Source organism: Rhipicephalus sanguineus, chromosome 5, assembly GCF_013339695.2.
Source record: "Rhipicephalus sanguineus isolate Rsan-2018 chromosome 5, BIME_Rsan_1.4, whole genome shotgun sequence".
In the NCBI taxonomy this organism is placed as follows: Eukaryota; Metazoa; Arthropoda; class Arachnida; order Ixodida; family Ixodidae; genus Rhipicephalus; species Rhipicephalus sanguineus.
This window is the reverse complement of record NC_051180.1, coordinates 26,925,953-26,953,079: the sequence shown is the minus strand read 5'-3', so window position 1 is coordinate 26,953,079 and position 27,127 is coordinate 26,925,953. Positions and strand designations below refer to the sequence as shown.

Genomic DNA, 27,127 nt, shown 5'->3' with positions numbered 1-27,127 from the left:
TCACGCCAAATAATGATACTTCAGTTTTAGTCAATGGTCACAATAACCTAATTTTGTCACACCCTATACACAATGAGCAACAAGTGTCATATAAGTACAAATAGTGCGTACACTACGTGCACTATGTTTTGCCTTTTGTTCCAATAAATTAACCTTACGTGTAACGTATGAAGACATGCGAAATGTAGTGATTGCAGCGCGACAAATAACTTATATATGATCTGCTCACCGATAACAGGAAATATAGTACGCACGGCGTGTTCACGAAGGAAACCGGGCAGCAGAAATACTGATTCATGAAAATCCAGCAAGCACACTACTCCGAACCGTTGCCCCGGTGTCTTATCTAGAAGCGAGGGCTCGCCAGGCGTACGCGTGTTGCTATTGCATCCTTGGAACAACACATCGTTTCGTCGTTTCCGCGAGTACCGAGGAAAGCGCTCGGCGTGAAATGTTAGCCGCCTCGTGCCGTTGTCCGTTGAACACCGTAGCCAACACGTTCACCAACGATGAAACGCAGCTCGCAACTTCGCCCACATCAGAATCAAGTTCTCACCACAATAATTGACAGAACGCGTGCAAGCGCGAAATACCAGAACACCTGAGGGGGCGTGTCGCCGCAGACGTACTTACGAGCGCGCCTTTCGAGGCACCGCAAGGGCTGCACTGAATAACAATGACGTGCGCCTCTCTTCAGGGGGCGCTAGAAAAAGGTTTTTCGAAAGAATTAAACACTGTCGCACATTCTTGGCACATTGCGCCTGCATAATATTGTTCGGGAAATAAATGTAATTTGTAAAACATAAAGATTGCTTTACGTTTCAATAAAACTTGGTTTTTTGCTATTAGTGTTTGTTCCCTCCAAACATAGTCGCGCTTCAATCGCAGCACTCATAATTCCCCTTGCTGGTGTCGTTGGCAATAGGTTCTGAACCGCTTTTCGCCCGAAGCTTCGCGACCTATTTGAATCGACCTTGGTTCTGGCTGCTGTGCGCTTCACGGTATGTCCATATCTGTCAGAATTCACAGAAAAACAACACTCGGGAACGTTACCGAGTGTGTTTACGGGTTGTACGCATTTCGCGGTCTCGACTTGAGCCTAAGGAGGGAGCCGCGGACCGCGGTTGACAGACCTGACAGGTACGCAGCCGCCTTGTCCACAGCATGTAGTTAAAGCATTATCGCAAGCGTGTCACGGACAAGGGCGTCCGCAGAACTTTTTGCAGGGGGGTGCATATGCAAAGGGGGGGGGGGGCATTCAGCACTGGCAGCCTTTCTTTAACTGCCGTGACATGACAGGCCAGATTAGTCAGTAGTTTGTAACGCGCTAAATTGAATGGCAAACCTGAAGGCCAGGACCTGAGTGTGCTAATCAAGCTGTGTAGCTTTCGCAACTGCATAGAAAAATATTATCCGAGATTCCAAAGGGGGGCAGCTGCCCCCCCTTGCACCCCCCTCCGGACGCCCATGGTCACGGATGAATGTGTCGCCGAGATCGTCCTTGCATTAGTTAACAAATTAAGACGTACACGTGTGACCTAGACTGTCGCAATGGTGATGATATTTCGCAAATGAGTCACATTCCCGCCGTCAAGATACCTCATGGTTTGACGAGGTTCACAGAGCTGTAGCAGCACGCCAACACGATGTTCATATCAGAGTCTCTCTTGCGGCTACAGCAACTTCCTCTGTTGCGGCCACCGCTCGTAAACTAGGGAGCCTTCATGTGCGCGCCTCCGTGCCTCCGTTGTAAACATGCGGGAGGCGCCCCGACGCGCGGAGCTCGGAGGCAGCTTTTGCAGCTGCTGCGCCAGTTGTCACGTGATCATAGAGGGCGGTAGCGCGCTTCAAGCTGGGCCGGCTGGGCGGAGCCTACGCGCCGTGACGTCGCTACAAGGGCCCTGAATATATCGACGGCGCCTACCGCTGTTTACAAACATGGAGTAGTGGAGCGAAGGCTACGGAGGCGGGGCTTCCGCACATTCGTGTTGCTCCGCAAGTAGTGCGGCAGCTTGCGGCTGATTTCGGTTTTGCTCGCTCTCAGTTTAGAAAAAGATATACACGAAAAATGCGAACGGGGTAACATTTAGATTGGTCAGTGTACATTTTCGTGTCGTAATACGAGTATATTTTTTTTGGAGAGCTAAAGAGCACGTTTGCGGCCGCACACTGGCCAACTACGTCACGGACGCCATGTTTACATTGGAAAACGGGCGTGCTGAAAAGGTGGTGCTGTCTATGAAATGGAAAGAAAAGGAAAGGATTCTTGCACAGTCAACAATAACTGTATTTTACCTACGACTTCCCGCAACTGTTTGAGTCTCATAATAAATAAAGCAGCATTTATTTCAGCAAGGCAAATCAGATAATTATCAGTAAACTAAAGTACTATTTTCTGGCGCGGCAGCAGGCATGCGCTTTGGTTCTGTAGCTTCCACAGTGCTGTCTAAACGTTGGTGCTGTCAAGAAAAGTTGTTGAGTGCGGACGTTTCTTCTGCTTCAGCGCTTCGCGCCAAACCGCGTGTTCGGGCTGGCTGGCGTCCCCGCCGGTCGCGTTGGTCACCGCTGGTCTTTGCCTGCTGCTGCGCCGGGACTACCAGCCCGCAACACAGCACTGATGTTTCCCGACGTATTTCCAGATGGCGTCCATATCTCACGCAGCGCCTCTTCTATCGTCTTTAGACGACATTTGCAGTGAAGTACGCAGATACGCGGCCAATTTTTTTTGCCCGATTCCTGTCACATACGCGCTATAGGAGTTTTGTGCTGACGGCCAGCAATTTTCAGACCCGTGAAACCCCATCAATTATTATTATTATTAAATTTTAACGCGATAGCGTTAAAGAGCTCGTATCGCAGAAATTCCGCCGTCGGCGTCGGGGCCGTTGGTTGTGAGCGAAAAATCATCATCTTGTCCGTGAGCGAAAAATGGAAAAAGCTGCAAATAAAATAAATGATAAAAATGTTGGGTCCGAGTGAGAATCGAACCCAGGCCGTCCGGGTGGCAAGCACGTGTTCTACCACACAGCCACGCCTCTGCTTGGAGCTGCACTGAAAGTAACTTTCATGCTTCCCAAAAATACGTGTCCTGTATACAGGTGTCACAGTACGAAATGTAATATCGCAGTAATATTGCGTGGTACAAGCGTACATTGCCATCGGGCGTCACACCACGTCACTGTCATAACGACATCGTGGTTTAAAGAGAGCCACCCATTACAAAAGGCACACACATTACTGCGCGTATTTATTCCCTTAGGACCACGTAGTGGGTGCATCGCAACTTCGAAAAAGTTTCTCGCACATAATTGCTCCTGGTTTAAAGCATGCTACCCATTACATAAGGCACACACCTTAGTGCGCGCATTCTGTTAAACACTCGTAGTGTTCGAACTGCGCACTAGGAACACAATATCGCTATCGCGTTCAACTCTTAAAAGCGAAGCTTAGGCGTCCCCCAATTTTTCAGACCAACGAGAGGTATGCAGCTTCGCTGTAAAATTCCAGGTTAACCAACTGGCGTCTGGGGCTTTTCGTTCGCAAGTGCTCTCACAATTTCACTGGCTATGAGTGGCCATTTGCCATTTGCCTATGAATGATTGACTCATATGTCATCTTGCAGACAGCCTTCTAACAGTTCATCGTCTCTAATGAAAACTAACTCGACACGTTTTGCTCTTCGTAATAACTTCATTCTACCTAAAGTACGTTTATTTTGGCAAACAGGCCGTTCACTTTGCAGCCATATCGTTATGGATATAATAATAATAATAATTAATATCTGGGGTTTAACGTCCCGAAACCACGATATGATTATATGAGAGACGCCGTAGTGGAGGGCTCCGGAAATTTCGACCACCTGTGGTTCTTTAACGTGCACCTAAACCTAAGTACACGGGCCTCAAACATTTCCGCCTCCATCGAAAATGCAGCCGCCGCGGCCGGGATTCTATCCCCCGACCTTCGGATCAGCAGTCGAGCGCCATAACCACTAACCACCGCGGTGGGGCGCATCGTTATGGATTTTACATTATCACTTTATTAAAACTCTAGAAAGCCCATAGATTTGGCAATGGATTGAAGAAATTTTTGTTATGTGACAAAGACTTCTGTCAGTCTCTCTTCAAGTAGTCGCTTTTTTTAATTTTTATTCCTTTTTTTTCTTTGAAGTTATCTGTAGCTAGTCTTCATTAACACTTAGAAATTGTCGTTTATTGATATATTCATTTGCTTTTATCGGTCTCTTTTTATAATTATAAATTTGTAATTCCACTAATTCGGCTACTGTTGTTGCCAATGAAACTATCATGTTTATTATGCACAGGAAGTCCCAATTCAGCTTACACTGTGGGACGTACGTCCCTCTCTATATCCCTATTTTGTGCAGTTTACTGTGAAACAATAAAAATTTGATTGATTGATTGATTGATTGATTGATTGATTGATTGATTGATTGATTGATTGATTGATTGGTTGAATATAACTATTGGTTTCGTTTTCATGAATAAGGCCCTGAAATTTTCCTGCATCATATTTATTGGTATTCATCTTTTCTCCCATCTCTGAGTTCAAGGTAGGCAATCTTAAAGGATGCGTAACACAGGTAAATGAGGCACTAAAGTACGCTTGTATAACAAGCATGTCGCTGCGCCGCTCTTTCTTGGTGGTTCAAAAAAAAAAAAATATTTTCACGAGATTGCGTTTCGCCACACTCCCCAGCGGACAGGAGTCGCCCTCTTCTGGTCAGAAAACGAAGGTCACGCATCCGTCGTGCCTGTGGGTTCCTGGCGATGTTGCAGCCCAATATCATTGTCGCGCGTTTCAGTTGAAACCGATATCATGTTAACCGACATCGCTGTTTTCACTCAAATCGAAAAGCTGAGTGTTACGTGTGTAAGCATGCCCTCTATCGATCTAGTAGAGAGGAAGAAAAATAATTTTCTGGATGCCTCGACACTGAGTACTTACAACTAATGATAAGTTGTTACGCCCTGTGTAAAAGCTTTTTTTTCTTCTGTTATGCGCACTCGTTTACTCAGTTTACGTTGGTGTAGATTGCATGTGAAGCGCAAAGAATCATAGGAACAAAATGTTGGATGTATAGCCCGTGTCATTTTCATCTGTGTCCAGTTTGGGCTGTTTAAGCTTACTTGTAGATTACCAACATGCCGAAACAGCCTGGCAGCTAGCGCCGAAGTAAAAGTAGAAAAAAGGAGGTTATTAGAACAAGCTGTTACTCTATACTGCATGGTATAAAATTGGTCAGTTTTGTCCCAGTGAATATGCGAGGGGATTCATAAACGTTAAATCACACCAATCTCAAGTGTTAAATGAGCCATTATATATGTTAACGCATAGCAGTTGAAGGTAGAAATTCCTGCCGGCCAGCGAATTAAAATTTGGTTTAAGTTTCTGAAACAACAAGCGTGTTTGCCCGCAAAGGAGGCTACAATTTGTTCTTGCACGAAGAGATGGGCATCTCACCGACGGCTTGTTTCCCCTTTTTTCTCTCTGTTATTCTGTTCTAAAATATCGTGCTTGTCGTAAAGAATCAACATCAGCTGTCCAGCCGACAAACTACAGTTTTACAATAGAGCACGGACTGATCGGTCCGTGTAGCTTGTTATCTGCACCTGATGTAAAGAAAATGGGAATGTCATCAAACTGGCCAGCATTTTTAATCATCCATCACAGTGATAGATTGCGCGCTTTTATCCACTAAAGGAACCGCGCTGAAAAACGCCGTGCGTGCGCGTCTAGAAGCGAAAGCGAAACTATTGAAACAAGAACTGTTGCCAACATGCCGCAGTGGTTAAATGTTTAGATATATTTTTTTCTCAATAAGCTAACTAATATATAAACACCTTTTATAAAATACCCCAGTATAACGAAAGGTAAATTGTGCATTTTCAGCGTATCGCCCATTTCTCGCATCAGTTGCCATGACAACACTTTTGTAAACAAATAATGGCTCTCTTTGCAGAGCAGTACACTGTACAGAGCAGCAAGTCTCGGCTAACTTGATAATGATGGCTGTGTATCTCGTAGCTTATTGCTAGTTTAAACTGTAGTGGTTATTGCTAGCTTAAACGCAGGGCGTTGGAATTTGATGGCTGCTACGATCGGCTGATCGCCTTATCGCAGTGTCTTTGTATTCGTCGCACTGCGCACCGCTGGGCGTCATATGTGAGGCGTTCGCGTGTTCTTCTCTCCAGGCTTCTCGTTTGTAAACTAAGCTAACGCGAGCTGAATGAGCCATATTTTACTCTCGTTGTAGCGTTCCACTATGTCGTCCAAAAAGCGAGAGGAGCCGGCCAGCGTGGACGAAGTCGGGCCGGGTCAAGCGTACCTTCCTTTCGTCGTAATGGAGGACTTGTTAGACAAATTGAAGCTCATCAACTATGACACCGAGTTCACAACACAGTTTAAAATCAAGCCTATAAGCAGGTAAGTGGATTGCTAAATGTTTAGCGCGGCCAAGTGAAGAGGTATCTGTGAACTCTGGTCGCCTTTCAGCGCGTAGTTCCGTGAAAACCTGAGCGCATTCTTTACGATGTTTGCTGAGATCGAGATTGGCGTTTCGATAAGGTAAAGATAACACTGAAATTGTGACCACAGGTAAATCAGATAAACAAAGACGTCATAAATGTCGTAGAACGTTGTTTTTCTAGGATTCAGGAAAGACAGTTGAGGTGGCAGTTCTCCGAAAGAAATTCGATCACGGAAGATTACAGGAAAGAGAGCAACGGCCGGCCTCGCAATGATTACGAAAGGCGACGATGCTAGCCTCAAAACGAAATGATACCTGGCTAACGCCCTGGTATTTCCTGTTGGGACGTGTGGGTGCAAGGTTTGGTCCTTGTGAAAATATGAAAGAAATGAGCGAAAAAGGCAAGATTACTTTTAGCTACGGTGGCGCCGTAGTTTTGAGAGTCCCATATGGACTTCCAAGAGAACAAACATCTCGGTCATAACGGAGATTAATCCCGAATAGTCTTTCAAAACAAAGATACTGAAACTAAGACCTTTTAATTGTTACCATAGCATGCAAGCTGCTAGTTCAATGGAGCAAGAATTAATGCTAACAAAGAGGGAAAAAATAACAGGAAATGATGTCACCTGTGCACTATATGTTCAGAGGGTATTCTGCAGGCAACATACAAATGTCTCGGCGAGCTTCAAGAATTTAGTAGATCTCACTGCATGGCTTTCGTATACTGTTAGTGTCGATCACCGGGCGATCGTACCTAATAACAGCAACAATATTGCACAGTGTATAAAGCAACATGAATTCTGTCACTTTCTTTGTGGCGTTGTGACACTCGTTTGGCTTATTTATTTCAGGCATTATTTTGCTGTGCCAACAAACCCAGGAGAGCAGTTCTACATCTTCTCTTCACTGGCGGCTTGGCTGATCCAACAGTCGGGCATTGCGTTCGAAACACCGCAGGAGGTGACTCGGTCAACTTTGTTGTCACCTTGACTACTCTGAGTGGAAGAAATTTTTTTTTTGGTTTTGTCGACTGGCATATGAAAAAAATACATAATTTTTTAGCAGAAAGAACAATTCTTAAGACCTCTTTAAGACTTACTCAATGAGGGGGTTGTGAATCTGCTTAAGGTAAAATATAATGACAAGGTTTAGCGTACTTGTCTTCACTGTATACATTCACAAGCCTAATACAATGACAAATATAGTGCACTAGGTGATGTTGCGATCCACTACAATAAAATTTGCTGATTTGACCAGTGCTCTTACATAATAATCTGTTTTCAGAAATAATATAATCTGCTTCACTATATGCGTGCTGTATCATTATATTACTGAGCTTCTTCCATCTGTTGTAATATATATTGTAGGCTTCGTAGCTTAATTCCTCGCCTGCAGAATATCTGAATTCTGCCGTTATCTTCGCCCCATTATTTAAGAGAAGTTATATTCGAGTGGTGACTCTTAATCAACTAAAACCAGCGCTTATAACATATACAACCTCAATAATTTCTCTCTTCTGCTAGTGTAATGTCTTTTTTTACAATATTTTCTACAAATCGCCCATACTTTGCCTACTTGTATTGAACGCTACTCTCTCGACGTCCTTATTGTTGTGGCTTTGCAACTGATTACACAGGCATTGAACCACCATGATATTTCTGTTTGCAGTCGGACGATCCCAACACCACAGTATCGAACATCTTAGATGTGCTTAGGAACATGGTGCGTATTTAGTGCTTACGGTGACTTTGAGTGAACGCGTCCTCTCCAGCAGTTTGAATGATTTTTCTTTCACTTTGTCCTTTCCCATAGGGCACCGCTATCGACTTTCCTCCAAGTCGCCTGAAGCAAGGCTGGGGAGAGCACGTGATCTTCGTTCTAGACCATTTAGCTGACAAAGCCCTTAGGAAGAAGCACTTTGGGTGGAAAACGTGAGTAATTAAACTGTGCTCGAGTGACCGCTTGTGTTATCCGCATTGGCCTGTGATAACATGAAAAGGAACCTTTCACAGATACAGTAAAACCTCGTTACAAGAGACACTCGAGGGAACTAGCCGGGAAACATGTCTCTTGTAACCAAGGTCCTTCGTGAACGAAAATTCTAAAAACACTGAGGAGTCAGATTAGACCACTTTATTATTCATCAGCATCAGTGTGTGTTTAAACATATCAACAGTATGCTCAGTATGGCTTAATAAAGTCATCCATAGTAGTTTGTTTTCAGGTGATTGCAGATTCTATTAGCTTCTTTCCCCACTTCCGGAGGTAAAGCACTTCACTTTGCAAGCATTGCAAGAGTCGGTGTGGGAGCGTGACAGCGATTATAAAAGCATGATGACAGGAAGTTCGCAGCAAATTGTAGTCGCAACTATGCAGGGAACATCATCCAGCTGTGCCACAGACCACAGTTGAGCCAAGGGAATGTAAGTTGCAGTGCATACCAGTTGGTACTATGATGTAGCCTGCACTTTGAGCATGTGTGGCTTGTCTCTTCTAAAATGTGAAGAATTTACTCTAGGGATCAAAAGAGTTGTCCTTAGTAACTGAGTGTCTTGTGTAACCATCTCTCTTGTGTGAGATGTTGCTGACATGGTGAATATAGGAAAACCAGCCAAGCCATTTTCAACTCTCTCTCATAATCAGTGTCTCTTGTAACGAGATTTTACTACGCACAAATCTGAGCAGCACTTGTATTAGCCACGACGAATATGTATGAGTGATTTCTTGCACCCTTCAGAGTTCCTTAATTTGCCGCTCAACTAAATATACCCAATCTACCCAAGACTTAGTGAATTTTCACTGTGTGTAGTGTAATTTTGTTCATTGTATTCGAGTCAAGCACTTCACTGTGTCTGAGCTTAGTGTTTTCTGTGCTGTGTTATGTTCCGAGTATGTTCCTCCGTGCTGCACTAGTTCTACCACAGAGGCCCTTCTCTGGACAACCTGTGCAACCACAATGCTAACTACACCACTACAGATTGCCACTGTCGCGTGGAAACCGTTCAACTCTCCTGCAGGTTCGCTGTTGCAAAGTTAACGGCTACAAAAACAGCAAGCTCATTGCTGCCACTAACAATGTTACCTTTCTGTCCATTTTACTTTTGCAGCTGGTTCTTTTTATAGCTTGCTGCTCTGAGTTGTTGCTATGAGTTGTCATAATTCAGTTGTTTCTGTGGTAATCTTTTGTGTAGCTAGAAGGCAGTGCAAGGGAACCGGAAACAAATAAATTTTTCTCTTGTTCACTCTTTAAGCACACTGTAAAAATATATTCTTTGGCCGGTAGCACTCAGTGCATCCCTTGTACAATATTTTGTTTCCATATTTGCAGAAACCACCATTTATTTACGAGCTGCACATTACAGCACCACCTGTACAGCTGCACTTCTTATGCATGTGAGTTGAAGCAGTTGCACTTTATTGCCTGTTAGTCGCAAATGCATTGTTTTACACTTTTGCTCACATAGATATTGTACTTTTTCTCTTCTCATAGTAGCTTAAAAAATGTATTTGCACTCACATATAGAGCAAACATGAGCTCACCAGACGAGGGCAACCTTTTTTTCACTTGTTCACTGTTTCACTTATTGTTTATTTCATATTTGACGCTAAAAATTGATCAACAAAGTAGAAGAGATTGATATGTGGGTCAAGCATTATGCATGTGTACCGCAAGAGAAACAATGCCAAAGAAAAGAAAACGTATGTGAGTTTTATATGGCTGCATGTTGTTACTCATACCAGAATTCAGACTTCTGCTTTTCGTTTTCAAGCTATGCCTCTGTTCATTATTTCCTTCCTTCCAGCATTTTGAATACTGACATCATAAATATTCGCGTTATAAATGCAGGAAACTATTTTCTTACACCGACGTCTTTGTGATTGTCGCTTTGCAAGCTGTAGAACGGTTTTTCATTAGCCTGAATTACTGCTCTTCAATCATTAACATGTTTTTCTATTGCTTCTGTTTCTTTTTTTTAGAATTTGACTTGATGTTCTGACATACAAAGTGTGAATTAAATATAATGAAGCAGATCCCATCCTAAAGCTGAACCACTACTGTCTGTGTCATTTCTTGACTATTATGTAATTTAGCCAAGTCTTTTACCAACATTCCTCCACTTGCCTGAGCCCAACAGCCCTCAGAGTGAACTCTTGTTTAGTACATACATTTTTCCCATAATCTAATAAGCACTGCAAGTGACAAGACTGTTTATTTGGCATTGTACTGATCCCTTTTTTTGCATGATGTCTTGCCATCTGCTTGGTATAGGTGTGCACAGTTGCTTTCCTTCAAACAATAACATTTTAGAAATTGTAGGTAGCCTAGTTAATAATTCGATCTTGGTAACAGTTTCAGAGTGCGTATGTATACATGTACAACACATGCACATACACTAACACACAAGGAAGGACCCCCTCCCTCCCTCTTTTCTCACACAAGTGGGCTCTCATCATTATCATCATCATCAGCCTGCCTATGCCTACTGCAGTGCAAAGGTCTCTCTAATGTTTCTCCAATTAACCCAGTCCTTTGCTTGCTGGAGTCATGTTATCCCCTCAGACTTCTTAATCCCTGTTATGTATAGTTGCTAGCACGCCCTACCCATGTTTCGGTATAATAAAATAGGCTAGGCAAGCCGAGCCTAGCCAGCGGTTCGTTCTCTCTCATAGCGGTGTGTCACTCGCGGCTCCGTGCTGGTCTCATCGTAACGCAGTCGTACAATACCCGTACGACCCCCAAACAACATAACAATCTCATCTGCCGCCTCACTTTCTGCTTTCCCCTCACACGCTTGCTTGCCTTCTCTTGGAATCTAGTCTGTTACTCTTATTGACCAGTGGTTATATTGCCTTCTTGCTACATGCCCTGCCCATTTCTTCTCCATTTTGACTAAGGTGCCATGCTCTCTCCCTGCCAACCAAATGTGCGAGTGCATGCGTGCATGTTTTTTGCACACTGAAGGCGTTACCATGAGTTGCACTGATGTCCTCAAGTGTAAGAAATCCTCTCATTCGAGACAGCTTTGCAGTGACCTCAACAGGTTGCTATCATACAGTGAAACATCCAGGAACATGGAGGACAAGACGAGACATTCCACCTCACATATTAACGTTTCTGATGTTCAAGGCTTTTGCCACCGGAAGAACAGCTCGAGGAAGAAACGTTGGTCGATGATGCTGCTGAGGTGACACTGGAGAAAATTGAAGAGGAGATGATGGAGGTGCGTGCTCACCTCTTTCTCTCGTTCTCTCTCTTTCCTTCCTGTTTTCAAGTGATAAAAATGAACATTTTCTTCTGTGCTGTGTGCTCTTAGGAACAATTTTGCCACCTTATATATTACTGTGAGACCACATCTAGCTGCAGTTTTTTTACATATTATAGTAGCTTTCCGTTTATTTTTACAGTTAAAAAAAGAAAAATTCAAAGCTGCTATAGGGACATTAATGTTCCTGTGAACTGCTGTCTTCTTGGAATTTTGGTTACACCAATATAGTGCTTAAGAGTGACTGAAACATCAGTATTATTGACAACAGTGATTTAGTAAGAAAGAACTTAAAGCAAATGTGTGACACCACTTCGAACTCCAGCGGAACATTCTAGCACCAGTGTAATGTCATAGCTGTTCATCAGTTTTATTTCGGCACTAGTACCCAACCACTTGCCATAAGAAAGATCACTGTACTGCATCATAAGACAAAATTCTTCTTGCGCATTTCTATTTGACTCTTGGAAAAAAGGGAACCTTTTGTTGCTACCCTATGTGGTGCTAAATTTTGCATCTCGGCAACGGTTTTCTCTGAGAAACAGCCGCCAGTTTCAAAGGCTGTGCTGTTGGGTACTGCAAGAGCCAGATTCACTAAAACAGGAGCTGGAAACCTGTCATAGCCACCATGTTTTTTACTTCATCACTTGACAACGATGTTGGTAGTCGGAGAACCTTCGTAGTACTCCACTGGCTTTGCTTACTCGTGGAACTCGCTGTAACCACAAGTACAAGAAACTTCCACGTCCATGCGATGTTGTCTCATTTTCTGGCCACACCTTTGCCTTTTGTGCGAAAAATTGTAATGCTGGCTGTTGTGCAGTAGATGGTGGTGGCGTCTTATGTGACGTAACAACTTTTTGCTCAGGTGCGGGCAGTTGGACCGTGCTATGCGTATGTGGACCCTTGAAGCTCGATTTTCTCCCCAACTAAGCATTTTCTTTGCATATGACAAATATTGCGAGGTTTCTAGAATGGTAGTTTGAAGCTTCACATCAACTCAATACTTTTCTTTAGTGTTTAAGTTTGATGGTAACAAGCTATTCTTGGAGCATTTATTAAAGCAAGAGTATCCAGCACAGCTAGGTATAAAGAGAAAATCCTAGTGAAGACCTAATTTAAAATATCTTTCCGATTTTTGCATTTTCAGCACGAAGCATTCTTTGGCACATCCCAAGCACTTTGCGGTAGTCCGTCACGCTCCTGTTTCACCTTGTTTACGGCTTTTCTAACAAAAAGAATCCTAAAGACTTTGATAATGGGGCTGGTATAGCGCATTACGGGGAAGAAGAAACTGCCTAGCAGACCGACACAAGAGGACAGAGTGCTAACTTCCAACTGAGCTTTATTGTCAAAATGCATCAAATATGTAGACTTGCGCAAGCATACAAAAACACCCTAACGCAACGCCAAGATTAGACACACCATCGCACCGTGACACACCACAGATTCATAGACGGTTTCCTTGATTAAGAAAGGCCACTTCATGTTCAGATAAAGCCAAGGAAGGGGCACTGATACATGTGATGCCAGCTCTGCTATACAATGCGCTTCTATTATTTCTCGAGTGATTTGTGACGGGTGCTTTTTTAACACTTCACATTGATCAAACATAGGGGAACATCCACAATCGCTGCAGTGAATTCCAATATGGCCCTGGATTGCTTTGTGAACATTATAATGGTGCTCTTTTAGCCTTTCATTAAGGCAGCGTCCCGTTTGGCCGATATAACTCTTACCACATGCGAGTGGTATCGAGTAAACAACCCCCACTTCACATGGCACAAACTGAGTTTTGTGCTTGGTTGAGCAAACAGTGGCATGTGATTTGAGGGGATTGACTGCTTTGCAAAGCCGCTGTAACTTATCCGGCACCGAAAACACCACTTTCACGCTGACTTTCTCCCCTATCTTTTTTGGTCGGTGGGAAATGTCATGCACGTAGGGTAAAACTACGGGCCTTTTTCGGTCGTTAGATTGCGGCTGAGCCTCGGAGTTGCAGTCTTTCTTTATCTGTTTTAATAGCTTTTCAGCTATAGATACCAGTAGGATAACTGGGTACCCTGCACTCAAAAGCCTTTCAGCTTGAGCTGGAAAGCTGTGCTGCATGACATGATGACATGATTTCCTGAGGGGATTGATGAGACAAAGATTTGTGATGCTTCGTTTAACTAACTTGGAATGGGAAGAGTCATAGGGTAAAAGAGGCTTTCCAGTTCTAGGTTCATATAGCCAGCATGCATGGGGAGGTGAAAGCATCAAATTCAAATCTAAAAAGTGTAAACTGTTGTCAATCGGCATCTCATGCGTCAATAAAAGCGGTTTGAAACATTCTTTAAAAGTCATTAGAATACCGTCGGTTAGGTGCTGGCAGGCAGCGTCGCTGCAGTCAACGAAAATCAAAAGTCGTCTACGTACCAACATACTTTGGCGACAATATTTTCGTCAAGCATGCTGAGCATGCTTGACCAGCGTGAAAGTGGTGTTTTCGGCGCCGGATAAGTTACAGAGGCTTTGCAAAGCAGTCAATCCCCTCAAATCACGTGCCACTGTTTCCTCAACCAAGCACAAAACTCGGTTTGTGCCATGTGAAGTGGGGGTGTTTACTCGATACCACTCGCATGTGGTAAGAGGTATATCGGCCAAACGGGACGCTGCCTTGATGAAAGGCTAAAAGAGCACCATTATAATGTTCACAAAGCAATCCAGGGCCATATTGGAATTCACTGCAGCGATTGTGGATGTTCCCCTATGTTTGATCAATGTGAAGTGTTAAAAAAGCACCCGTCACAAATCACTCGAGAAATAATAGAAGCGCATTGTATAGCCAGAGCTGGCATCATATGTATCAGCGCCCTTTCCTTTGCTTTATCTGAACATGAAGTGGCCTTTCTTTATCAGGGAAACCATCTATGAATCTGTGGTGTGTGACGGTGCGATGGTGTGTCTAATCTTGGCGTTGCGTTAGGGTGTTTTTGTATGCTTGCGCAAGTCTACATATTTGATGCATTTTGACAATAAAGCTCAGTTGGAAGTTAGCGCTCTGTCCTCTTGTGTCGGTCTGCTAGGCCATTTCTTCTTCCCCGTAATGCGCTATACCAGTTCAAGTACGACGAACCAACTCGCCCAATCTTCAACACTTGTTGGTAATGGGGTTGAACCTATGTGTCCCAGCGAGGCAGCACAGCATTCTGGCCACTAGGCTGTGATCAAATGAATCCCTCTCGGGTCAATTAAAACCAGCTCTGACACAGCTGCCACTTGTATCACGCCATGTTGCATGAGCGAGAGCACACACGCGGCCGCCATTTCTACTTGGCCACAAACTTATCACAGTCCTTCTCACATGACACGAGTTGGAGCATGTCACTTTCTACCATTCTTGTTTCACGGCAGCTAATGCTTTGAGACACTGTGCTAGGATGCATTGTCTTCGAAATCAGCCCACATTCCCTAGTCCTTGGCCTCATAGCAGCTAACTCTACCAAGGCACTGTGCCATAGTAGATCGCCTTCAGGTGTGGCTCAGGTTGTAAAAGAATAAATTGCGACATTCTCTCATTAGAGTCAAAACACAACTCCTAGCATGCCGTCACCCCCATGCCTCATCATCGTTGTTGACTTGCTTCTAGTGAGGCAGAACTATTGGTAAATTGACTATCGATAGTATCGATAGTTTTTTTGAAACTATCGATAGTGTAAACAAACTATCGATAGTGCAAACCGATAGTACCATCGTTAATGTTACTATAGCGATAGTACTGCCACGCGTGTTATTGCTTTGTTTTGACGTATTCGGGTTTCACCCACAAGACTGTTAGCAACGTTTGACGCAGAGCGCAACGTAATGTTTGGGAAGCTTCACAATTGTTTGAGATCATTCTGTTAAGATTATACACTGGACGCGAATAGTCAAGTTTATTCGAGAGCTTACGCGAACACCAGTGATAACGCTGGAAGGTTTGACGACTGATATATAAAAGACGACGCGTTCCACCGATGATCAGATTACTGAACGGCTGACGACTGCTCCCCGCCACTATCATTCAGTGCGCAGCATGTATCGCCTGTATTTTGAGCTTTGATATTCTGAGCACAAGTTCGCCCAAACAAAGTGCTCCGTATTTCCCAGTCTTGCTGCAGCATTCTTCACCGTCACAACCACGTGACAATACTCTCGATAGTGGTGTGAATATCGATGCGGTTGCTGGCCGGCCATACTGCCAAAATATTGCGATAGCCTACTACCAGCTTCACTTAATTTATGAGCAATTTTGGCAGAGAAATTAATTGTTTCCGCAGTGAAAATGGCGGAATATATCCATAAATGAATTCTTATCCAAAAGCAACCATTTACACCTTACCTTCTTGATATTTTTTTATTTTGAAATCATAAAATGCAATATAAATTTGAAGCCGCACAGTCCCATCACATGTAAAGGCTTCCTTTTCGCTACAGCTGAACAGTATGACTTTATGTTCATGTGTCAGCAAAGCACTCGGGTGAAGAACACAATCATGTCAACTTTCTTGCCCTTCAGCCTGCTCCTCCGGCTCCACTATATACCACGCGCGCGGGGAACCAAGATTATTCTGCAGTGAGTCGGCGCTGATGATTTTATACTATCGGTAGTATAATCGAATCGAATTTTTCACTATCGATAGCGCTATCGATAGTATTTTTCACTATCGATAGTTCAATAGTGATTCAACTATCGATAGTATCGATAGTACCATCGATAGTTCTGCATCACTACTTGCTTCTGTCGCCACATACAGGCTCTCATCATGAACACTTGCTTTCTCTGCACACATTAATTTCTCTACCTTTAAGAAGCTCTAACGATGCTAGGTTGCGAGGTACCTGCAAAATACTTCACAGAGCATTGGTTCTCACAGTGCGTGGTATCTGCCAATTTTTTTTTCTGTAGTATTTTCTTTATTTGCGCCTTCTCATCTCATCATTATCGACTCACGCTTTGTTGGTAACATAAGGTCTGTGGCCTCCTCTGATTTTGTATTGTGTCTCTCTCCTTACAATATAGAATACGCTGCTACACATTAAGTAGACTCTCAGTAAATGGAAATCTGTTAAACGGAACTGCTGCTTAAACGGAAACAACTGCATCTAATATAATTGGTTTCATACTTGGATTCTGCACTCCTGTTCATCTCTCAGTAAACGGAAACTCCTGTTAAATGGAACACATTTTCTTGGTCCCTTCAGGTTCCGTTTAACGAGAGTCTACTGTATTTGGTTCTGTAACTCCACATCATTATTGTTAGGGGCGTGGTCGTTAGAAGTATTGATATGAGTAGTCATAGGGCTCATGACTGATTACAATTTAGTATTGTATTCCTGCAAATGCTGTGATTTTTGCACAAAGTGGTGTTTTATCCATCCTGACCCTGTTGTGTTCTTTAGGAGCAAGCCGCGGATGACGAGGACGATGACGATGGTCCAGTGATGGACCTGGATGGTTTGCGAACGCTATCGGCTGGCCGCTTGGTGAGATTACAGTAATTTTTTTCGTGCCATTATATTGCTGAAAAATATCAGGAACTTCATGAAAAAAATAACATTCCTTTTGAAAGGACAGACCATATGTAGAATGGCAGAGTAACACTCAAACACGAAACACAATTGCTGCTGTATATATATACATAGTAGTAACTCGTCGAACATTTGTTACGAAGTTAATTTGCTGTAGGACATGACACACTAACAGTTGTTGCATGATCAGGTCTTGGTAGATTTGTATCTAACCTACGCTTTGATCATAACTTAGTTTCACCCTGATCGTTCATTCTTTTAAATTGTGTGCACTGTTTTAGTGATTTTGGGCCCATAGGCAACATATGTGCACTTAGTATATGCTAAAAGAATAGACCTGTAGTAACATTCATGGTTTAGTTTGTCAACTAATTCAGAAAGCAAGGCTACTTTGCAAGTTGCCAAAAGTATAGTAATGCAGCTAGTGAACAAAGAAGAGAGAGCAAGAGGAGAAGCAATTGACATGACTTTAGCCACTTTGCAGAAGCTCACAGCCTTGTCATTTGTGCTGGTGTGTGCCTGCAACCAAAAACCCATTTTGCTAGGTTGCTTGTTGGGCGAGTTGGACGAGTCAGTCATGATGTAGTTCAGCAGCCAAAAAACAGGCACAGACGAGCGAGAGGACAAGGACACAGCGCATGTCCTTGTCCTCTCGCTCGTCTGTTGCCTGTTTTTTGCGCTGAACTACATCATGACTGACCCATTTGCTGCCTGAAGAGGTGTCACCTGAGGAAATTTTATGCATCTTTAAGTAAGGATGACCAGTTGCATGCATAGTGTTCTACCACAGTGTAGTGAATGCAACCCCTTCCACTCTTGCAGAAAAGTGTGCCCATTAAATATTTTTTATGTTAAATGTGCTCATGGCGTAATAACAGATTGACATACTATAAAGCACCGCAGAAGCGCCCACCCCACTTTTGCTGAATATTGGGTTTATCTAGATATGTTTCACTTTTTTGGTTAAAGCGCGAAAACCAAGATGGTGGCCATCAAAAAGGCTGAGGCAGGGCTAACGGTGGCCACATAACCAAAGAAACCATGTTATCTTGAAATTTTAAATGATGGAGTACGCTAATGCCTACTCATCGTCACCAAACCCAGCAAATGACTCGTCCAACTAAGTGAACGACGGACTCGGTGAACGGCACCGTCCAGCTCTTCATTGAAGACGGGCTTGCCATCCGTAAGCTTGTGCTTCATCTCCTTGCCGTAGTTGCGGTGCTTTAGTGTGTCACACCTGGAGTCCCACTCATGAATTCTTTTCTGTGTATGTTGAAATGCCGAGAGGTACAGCTCATGTTCTTTCTAGAGGCACAGTGCAACTCAACGACTTCAATCTTCCTGCGACGGTGTAGGAGCGCATTACATGGCTAGCGGATTGCTGTAACGGCAGCAATGGGCTCAATATATCGGCTGATGTTGGCACTTTGGAAGGGTGGGCGCTTAACATATAATTTTGAGAATTCTGAAGTTTCAGAAATGTTAATACAGGGTGCTTCCACGGTACTTTACGGTAATACGTACTATTTTTTGATAGACAAACACATTAGCCTCATGACTGCCTTCACTCTGATTGATAAAGCTTACCTTGAATACATTCATGCAGTCGCACAAACTGATGTGCTTACAAAGAGGTAAACACGGGGTGCTTGAACCATTCATTAGTCCATCTTTCGAAGTAGGCAAAATTCCTGATACCTGTCAATCAGTAGCTGTGTTGTCACACTTTGGCTAACACCACTGATGTCAATAACGTGATTAAACAATTTAAGCTTAGTGGACTAACTCTAACATATGCCACCATTGTGGCAAGTAACCACCTCACCGTAATGACAGAACTGCCACTATCACTTCCGTAATAGACACATGTACACAACCATCCAGTGCAGTTCACATCCCCGCTACACTACACATTCACCGTCTAGCCCAGCTGTGTGCAAGTGTCGCATTGCACAACCATGTTTTTACGTTTCGGTGTTCTGCGGCTTTCCTACACATGCTGTGTTTTGTGCAACTGTACAGGGTGGGTCATCTCAGTTGAACAAGCCTGAGGACATTCTGCAGTCAACGGTGGATAGTGCCGAGTGGAAGCTGGAAGTGGAAAGGGTCTTACCGCAGCTTAGGGTTACTATCCAACCCGATGCCAAGGTCAGTCAGATGTTTTATCAATAGATATCCCTACACCTGGGGTTCTCAAGGTTTTCAATAGTTGCCTTCACTTTCTTTTCAGTTTGAAATGAGGTGTGATGTGAGAGCAGATTTTACAGCGAAAGCTGTTATGAGATCACAGCAGCTGATTTAGGTGGCATAGTTGTCCGCCGTCGCCGTTCTCTGTAGCTGTTATCGTGAACAATGAGAAAAAATTACAGGATCAAGCGGGATTCGAACCCCAGGCCCTCTGCGTGGCAGTTGAGTATTTTGCCGCAGAGCCATGCCGGTGCTTGAAACTCCTTCGCAAAAAGACCCCATAGAGGTATATATGTTGGGCAAGGACTTGTATGAACAGATGTAATATACCATGGCAGAAGAGTAAAGTAACACCAGGTGTCATACAACGCAAATTGCGTAATGAGTGGGTGGTAGATCCCTACCCATTACAAAGGGCTCAGCCATAATTCTTCGTCATCAGCCATAGCATCAAAAAATGCACATAATGCCTTACAAATGTGTAGCAGGCACGTCACTTCTTGCAGAATGATGACTGATGGCATAGTGAATAATTCCCTAATCCGCAAAATAATGATGATTTATGGCCTAGTGGGTACCTTGCAAATGTACTTGTAGTAGTTGCCCAAGAGAGTTTACAACGGGCACTAGAAAGGCCGCTCCTTCAGTTTCACTGTGACTGCACTGTGCTGTGTGTTCTGCATAGATCTGCGTTTTATGTTTTGTTTGTTTGGAGTGCTACCACAAGCATTATTGGATGCTACATTTTCCTGATTCGTGCATTCTTTTTTGGTAGTGTGTATGACAGGCACGACTTGCCGAGACTCTTATATATCAGTCTTGATGCATTTCTTGCTGATATATGGCGTGCAGGACTGGCGTGGCCATCTGGAACTGATCCACCAGCAACGTCGCGAGCTTGATGAGGGCCTGCATGTGACTCGGGCTCAGCTCGAGAGGCTGTCGGCTGGTCTTGGCTCGGTTCTGGACAAGCTGGCGAGCCGTGAAAAATACCTGAACGCGCAGCTGGAAGCACCCTTGGCCCAGTACCGGTCGGTGCAAGAGGCCCTGGCACGCACGCGTGAACACTACCGCACTGTCAGTGGGGGCATCACAGACCGCTCACGTACACTTGCACAGGTTAGTATTTAGCCATCAGCATTGCTCTTGACAGACAGACAAAGTACTTTATTGAGGTCCTGAGGGACTAGCCAGGAGGGGACCTGTTGGGCCCCCAGCTGCCCGCTCTTGAAATTTGAATATAATGAGGTTCCACTCATAGGCATGCACAGAGTTCTCATTTAGAGGAGGGGGTGGTGCAAGTTTTACCGCAGTGCCTCTCCCTCCTCCTTTGTTCTCATTGGTTGAGTTCAACAGATAACGAGCTCCGCAATAAATGCAAAAATGAAAATGAAGCGATGACGTGCTTCTCTCAAGGACCTGCCATTGGTCCCCTGCTTTTTGGGGTTAAAGGGGTCATGAACCACTTTTCCAAGTAATGATCTAATTACCTCCGTGTCGGAGTTTACTGCCTCCCGAATCGATTGCCGCAAAAATTTCTCGAATCCATCAAGAATGAGCGGAGTTACGGGTATTCGGTGCACGCTCTCAGCGCTTTCTCTCTGTTCTCGTGCCGATGAGCACACTGGAAGCTACACAGGGAGGGTTGGCACAGGGGAAAGAAGTTACGTCAGCGCGCATCATGAAACACGATCGCTCTCCCCGCTGTGATTCGCGTGCGCGAGTGCGGCTACCGTGTACTGAAGAGTGCGGCGCCAGCAAGTGGCGGCACCCCGTGGCAAGAAGCGCATCTGATCCGAACGCCGCTCTCGATTTATGTCGGCTATTAGCCAATGAGGATGCTATGTCTTTTGTGACGTAAACAGGCAGATCGCGACGTCAACGGGCAGACGTCCCGCCCACTGACGAAAGTGAGAACCGGCCTCTGTTTGAAAAGAGGGCGCCTGAGAAAACAGCAACTTCGCGTTCCGCTTGTAGCCTTTACGTGGGGCGCACAACTGCAATATTTGGCTGAGCAGTTCATAGCCATGTCAGCTTTCCACAGGATGTGTTTTTTGTAGAGCTGTGCGAATAGCAAAATTTTGGGTGCGAAGCGAATTCGAATATTGATGTGTGAGTGCGAATCGAATCGAATATTTTCGAATATTTCTCGAATATATTTCGAATACTTCGAAGCGAAATTGCAGAAAAAAAGTTGGAGAGGATTCCTAAGCATATTCTTATGAGATAGCAACATGAAAGTGTTTCTTTTCGCTAGGTTGAAGCGCAATGTAGAGGCCGAATTGTATTTATGTACATGATTTGGTGCAACCAATGTGTTGCCGACAACACTTTACACGTGATAGGCAAGATGCCATTTCCTCAGCCTCTCCTCTTTCAACTTCTGTGGAAGCCCAACTGATGTTGCAGACAAGGGTGTGCTCCCTTCAAGTCCGGAGTTCCAAATCTGCCTCGTAGACGTCGATATATAAGAACATCTGAAATTTTGGATGCTAAAAAGCTTCGGCTTCCAATTTGTCGGACTTCCTGCCCAAATTTCAGGTCCAGAACAGCATTACTGAGCCCCCACCTCTGCCACATCTTTCATCTCCATGTTGGAACCAGCATTTTCTTGAGTTAATACACTTGCGACTGTAGCGGAGCTTGAAAGGCAACTTTGCCGCCATGCGGGGGTGTGATGAGGTGAAGCATATTGAAAATCTAGGGACCACTTCTAATCGGACGTTGTGTCTTGGCTATGTTCAACCGTAACGGAGCTTGAAAGGCAGCTTTGCCGCAATACGAGAGTGTAATGAGGTGAAGCATATTAAAAATTTGAAGGGGCACTTTTAGTCGGACGTTGACTGCATTTGTTTTTGGGAAGTTCGAATAGTTCAAATATAAAAATTCCAGTGCGAATCGAATCGAATAGCAAACACTATTCGAAAAATATTCGAAATTTTGAATATTCGCACGCCCCTAGTTTTTTCATAAAGCCCAAGGGGTGCTTCATGACCCCTTTAAAAATGGAAAGTAAACAGATCTCTGAAAGCAACATCAGGGGTCCTTGGTTACCATTATCATCAAAAAACGTGTGTAGCCATAACTGTCTGAATAAAGTATGAGGCACAACTGGCATCCCCCTTGAGATGATTAGGGACGGGGGTGGCCACCCCCCCCCCTCCCGCCACCTGCCCCACTTGTGTGTACGCCTATGCACATTAGATGGCAATATCTTCATTCATTCAAGCTTCCTGAATGCTCTTTGGTTTCCTATCTGAAGCATTACATTGGTCAATTGCCACTGAACACCAGAGCAGACAATAAGTTTCTCGCTCTGTTCTTGGGGAAGTTGTGCAATGGTATTGTGTTTATATACAGTCGAACCCTGACATCTCGAATCGGAACGGAATCATAGAAAAGTTATATAGTACAGTTGAAACTCGATTTAACGGAGTGATGAAGGTGCTTGAATTATTTGTTAAATCGGGAAGTGCGTAAAATTGAGGAAGGGATTTTTCGGTTCTTTAAAATCTAAAATTGTAATGTAGCGTCACCCGAAAGCTACGGCGGAATTTTATTTGCCGCTAATACATGCCTGCATGTGTGAAAAGCCGACAAGGGCAGCCCGAGCATGAATTCCTCCCATGTCTAGGCGATACAGGCGAGGTAGACGGTCACGTGAGGCTAGGAAAAGCTGCTGATATTAAAAAGACAGGAACAACGAATGCAATTAATGTGCGAGCAGGCAGAGCAACAAAGTTTCAAGGAGGCTATCAGTGCCATCTGTCGCATAAACCCTTAAATAACGAAAGGAACCACCGTGTTCCTTTGGGAGTACTTGCAGGGACAAGAAACCACTACCGCTTTGCGCCATTTGGTATGTAAAACTGCTACCGACTGTGGCGTGCAGCCTCGTCAAAATAAAACTAGTGTCATGACTAGGGCAGCTACATGTTTCAATGTGATAGCGTTACAGTGCACGTACGAAGAAAAGCCATATATGTGAAAATTGGAAAGAAATCGCTGCATTTTTGCTCATTTATTTCCGGAAAAACTTCATTAAATTGTATTCAATGCTATGAAAGCTTCTTTAATTCGAGTTGATGGCAACATTGAACCCTATGGGTTCCTGCCGGGGAATCGAAATTTCTTCGTTAGATCGGGACATTCGTAAAATAGAGTTTTGTTTGATAGAGTTTTAACTGTATATAGGCAATTCTATATATGAAGTACTTTATCTATTGAAAATATGTTCATTGGGAGTTTACGATTGTTCAGTATACACAGTAATTCGTTGTATGCGGGTTCAATGTAGCATTCGTGTTCCACTATAGTGGTAAAGGTGTTTATAATGTAATTTTGCTCTACAAAATACAACCAAAAATGTCAGACTAACTTCAGAAACGGTCTTCTAGACCTTGGTTATCAGAGATCACTAATGTGTCGTAATGGGATGACATTTACGCCATCATTATGTGATTGTCATGTCTGTCATATATGTAAGACCTTTTTTTTTCACACTTGAACATCCACAAACATTCCCTGAACACAGAGAACCTGAGGCTGCTGTCCTGCACACTCCATCAATACTTGTATAAGGATTCTTCTGTTCCTTCAAAAGCTATAAAAGGTGTCAAATCTACAGTTTTAGGGAACAAGAAACAAGCTAAGCATGCATACATGGTCACCACAGTTAGCTACAAAAATGGTGAATCACAATTCTTTCATGCCGTTCTTTTTTTTTCTGTATCGGAGTATTGAGCAATCGGCTACCACTGGTTTGATGTGGCATTTGATGATATAACTAACAGCACAGTGTTGTTGCAGTTTGCCTATTTGTTCATTCCACCGTTTGTTGCAGATTACAGAAGAGCTGGAGCAAATTAAACAAGAAATGGAAGAGAGAGGCTCAAGCATGACCGATGGAAGTGAGTTTCCTAGTTTGTATAGTATTTTGTTCTATTGGTAGACTTCAGAGCAAAAAAAGAAATTACACTGGAGAACCACATGTAATACAGCACTTTTGGTACGCATAGCCGGCAATAATAATGAACAGTGGCTTACTTGTATCCTCAGTAATGGTCTCTCACTATGTTTGAGTATTGCAAATAGGCAAGCCTACCAACTAGCCCTAGTGGAAGCACTTTTGAACCCTCAGTAGGCAAGCCTAGTGTATCTAGACCTCGCATTGACAGTCCTGTCTGAAAAATACTATTACATTGGTATGTCACTAAACAGCTGATGATTGAAACAAGACATTGTGTGCTCTTCTTCTCGAAGGGGCCACACAACCGGCCAGTGATATTTTTTTCACAAATGCAGAGCATGCAAAACCACATCTGAAAAATTTTGTGCCCAGCAAGAAAAGATGGAACGGGGAAAAAAAAATAGCCGCTGTGAGAATAAAAAGAAATGCTGAGAAATTAGCTCCAATGCAAGTGGATGATGGGAAAAATACTGAAGTTTGTGGATGCAGGCCACTGTAGGATCACGCATGCACCATAGCTTTTGACAGGACCATTTAATTTGCTTGCACTTCGTTAACTAGATCACACACTGCAGCGCTTGACTATTTCTTTCATCGGTGCAACTGTTGAGCCTTCTGAACAGGGACGTTCAAGCCTAGTTTCTAAAGCAGACAGCCTTATCGTTCAGCTGTTGAACGGTGTGTAGAATAATTAATGAAGGTTACTGTCCCTCCTGGACATCTTAGTCGAAATCAAAAAGAAGAAATGGGCAAGGCATGTAGCGCGTAAGCAAGATAACCGCTGGTCATTAAGAGTAACAGACCGGATTCCAAGAGAAGGCAAGCACGCGAGGGGGAGGCAGAGAGTTAGGTGGGCAGATGAGATTAAGAAGTTCGCAGGGATAATGTGGCCGCATCAGGCACAGGATGGGTATATTGGCAAAACATGGGAGAGGTCTTTGCCCTGCAGTGTTTTGGGACGTTAAACCCCAACGATTATTATTATTATTATTTGCCCTACAGTGGGCGTAGTCAGACTGATGATGATTATGACTGTCCCTCCAGCTGCCCTTTGTCTTCCTGTGATATAGTAACTGTGTGCTCACGAGTGTATTGCATTTGTTCTTTCCAGCTCCCTTGGTGAACATTCGCAAAGCACTGAGCCGCCTCAAGCAAGAGACAACACAGATGGATGTACGGATAGGTGTAGCAGTGCATACTCTGCTCCAGGCCAAGATTAAGGAGAAGGGAAACCTGCAAGACATGGCTGATGCACCAACTGCCAGTTACGACTCTGTGTACTAGCTTTTTCTTGTTCAGAAAGAAACTTCTGATGATGAAATCGCTTACTTATACTTTCTGTGACGACTACCTGATTTGTTGCTTTAAAGGGGTACTGACACCATTTTTCGAAGGAGAGTCTAATCTGCCATACAGATCTCCTTCATACAGAGACAGCTTTGCGCAAGTGTGACGCTCAGCAAGTGCTGATATTTTATTTTGATATTAAAGTCAATTTTTCCCATGGCGCACGTACCGACATCGACACTAGCTTGACGTCAAGCTACAGTACTAATTCTGGTGATTTCACGCAGCAGTCTGGCTAGCTGTGATGATGTCAGGTACCAAAACTTCCGAAATGGCCTATTTTCCGCCATCAAAACGTTCAAAATGGCTGCTTGTATGTCACAAATGGAGCTACAATGCGGCGCGTCTGTGGAAACGTCACGATAACTTGCACGTGACGAGAAGCTCGTACTGTGTTGTGACATCAGGGTACAGTAGGATCCGAAACTAGCTTTTAAAAACATACTGTAATTACTCTTTCAGGGTGCACTCACACCTAGCAATACATTTCCTAGGCTCTTGAGGGCTTGGCCTTTCATTTGATGGAAAAAGCAACAAAATTTTCGTGTCAGTACCCCTTTAAATGAACTTTTCTGGGTATTCATCCTATAACAGCTACCTTCGATTGTTTCCTTGTCTTCACTAAACATCAAAAAACTTCCTTCTGTCTGCTACCTGTTGCGACACATTCAGATATGGCATCTTAATCATTTAGGTGCAGTGGATACTCACTTGAAGCTTCAGACGGAGTGTTTATTGCTTTGAACAGAAGAACTGAAGCAGTGTAGTCTGATTCGTACTGGCAACCATGTGCTTTTTTAAAATCAATTAACAATTAATCTTTGCCACTATAACCTTTGATTTATTAGTCCCATACAATTTGTTTTTGATTGAGTAATCTAATTTCTGGTGATCACATTCAAAAGGCTGAGGCACAGTTATCTATTCATGTAGGATCCAGTCTTAGCATTTGAGATAAGGAATGCTAATGAAGAATAAATGTGCATGAACCATTATCAAATAAACCTCAGCATCCAGTTTTCCTAAACCTAAACCCAGGTTCCTAAACTGAGGGGTAGAGAAAGGTGACTATAAACATAAGAAGGAAAGTGATAGGAGAGCATATGAATTATAATATGAAAAAGGAATTAATCAAACAGACAATTAGGCCAAATAATGCATAAAGGACGTCGTCCCTCATAATCATATCGTGGTTTTGGGACGTAAAACTCCAACAATTAATATTATATAAGCATAAAGGTCGTTAATTGTTGTCTTTTAGCTGTAGTGTGCTAATTACGACGTAAATTGAAATTAATTGAAATGGAATCA

The 27,127-nt window shown here is 43.6% G+C and overlaps 1 protein-coding gene across 1 annotated transcript; it reads left to right on the top strand.

The window, feature by feature from the left end:
• Positions 1-5,947: 5,947 nt before the first annotated feature.
• Positions 5,948-25,795, top strand: LOC119393395 (intraflagellar transport protein 57 homolog). The gene is made up of 11 exons (XM_037660385.2): positions 5,948-6,186; positions 6,278-6,447; positions 7,345-7,453; positions 8,162-8,215; positions 8,306-8,424; positions 11,622-11,715; positions 17,182-17,265; positions 19,336-19,461; positions 20,353-20,619; positions 24,344-24,410; positions 25,581-25,795. Exons 2-11 carry the CDS (start codon positions 6,287-6,289, stop codon positions 25,751-25,753), a joined length of 1,254 nt encoding a protein of 417 aa, XP_037516313.1. The 5' UTR covers positions 5,948-6,186; positions 6,278-6,286; the 3' UTR covers positions 25,754-25,795.
• Positions 25,796-27,127: the final 1,332 nt, after the last annotated feature.

Bases quoted from the DNA above. Each gene is read 5' to 3' on its own strand.
- LOC119393395 (XM_037660385.2), top strand. From the start codon at position 6,287: ATGTCGTCCAAAAAGCGAGAGGAGCCGGCCAGCGTGGACGAAGTCGGG. The intron at 7,454-8,161 runs GTGACTCGGTCA...TTCTGTTTGCAG, and splicing joins CGTTCGAAACACCGCAGGAG to TCGGACGATCCCAACACCAC. The intron at 8,216-8,305 runs GTGCGTATTTAG...CCTTTCCCATAG, and splicing joins TAGATGTGCTTAGGAACATG to GGCACCGCTATCGACTTTCC.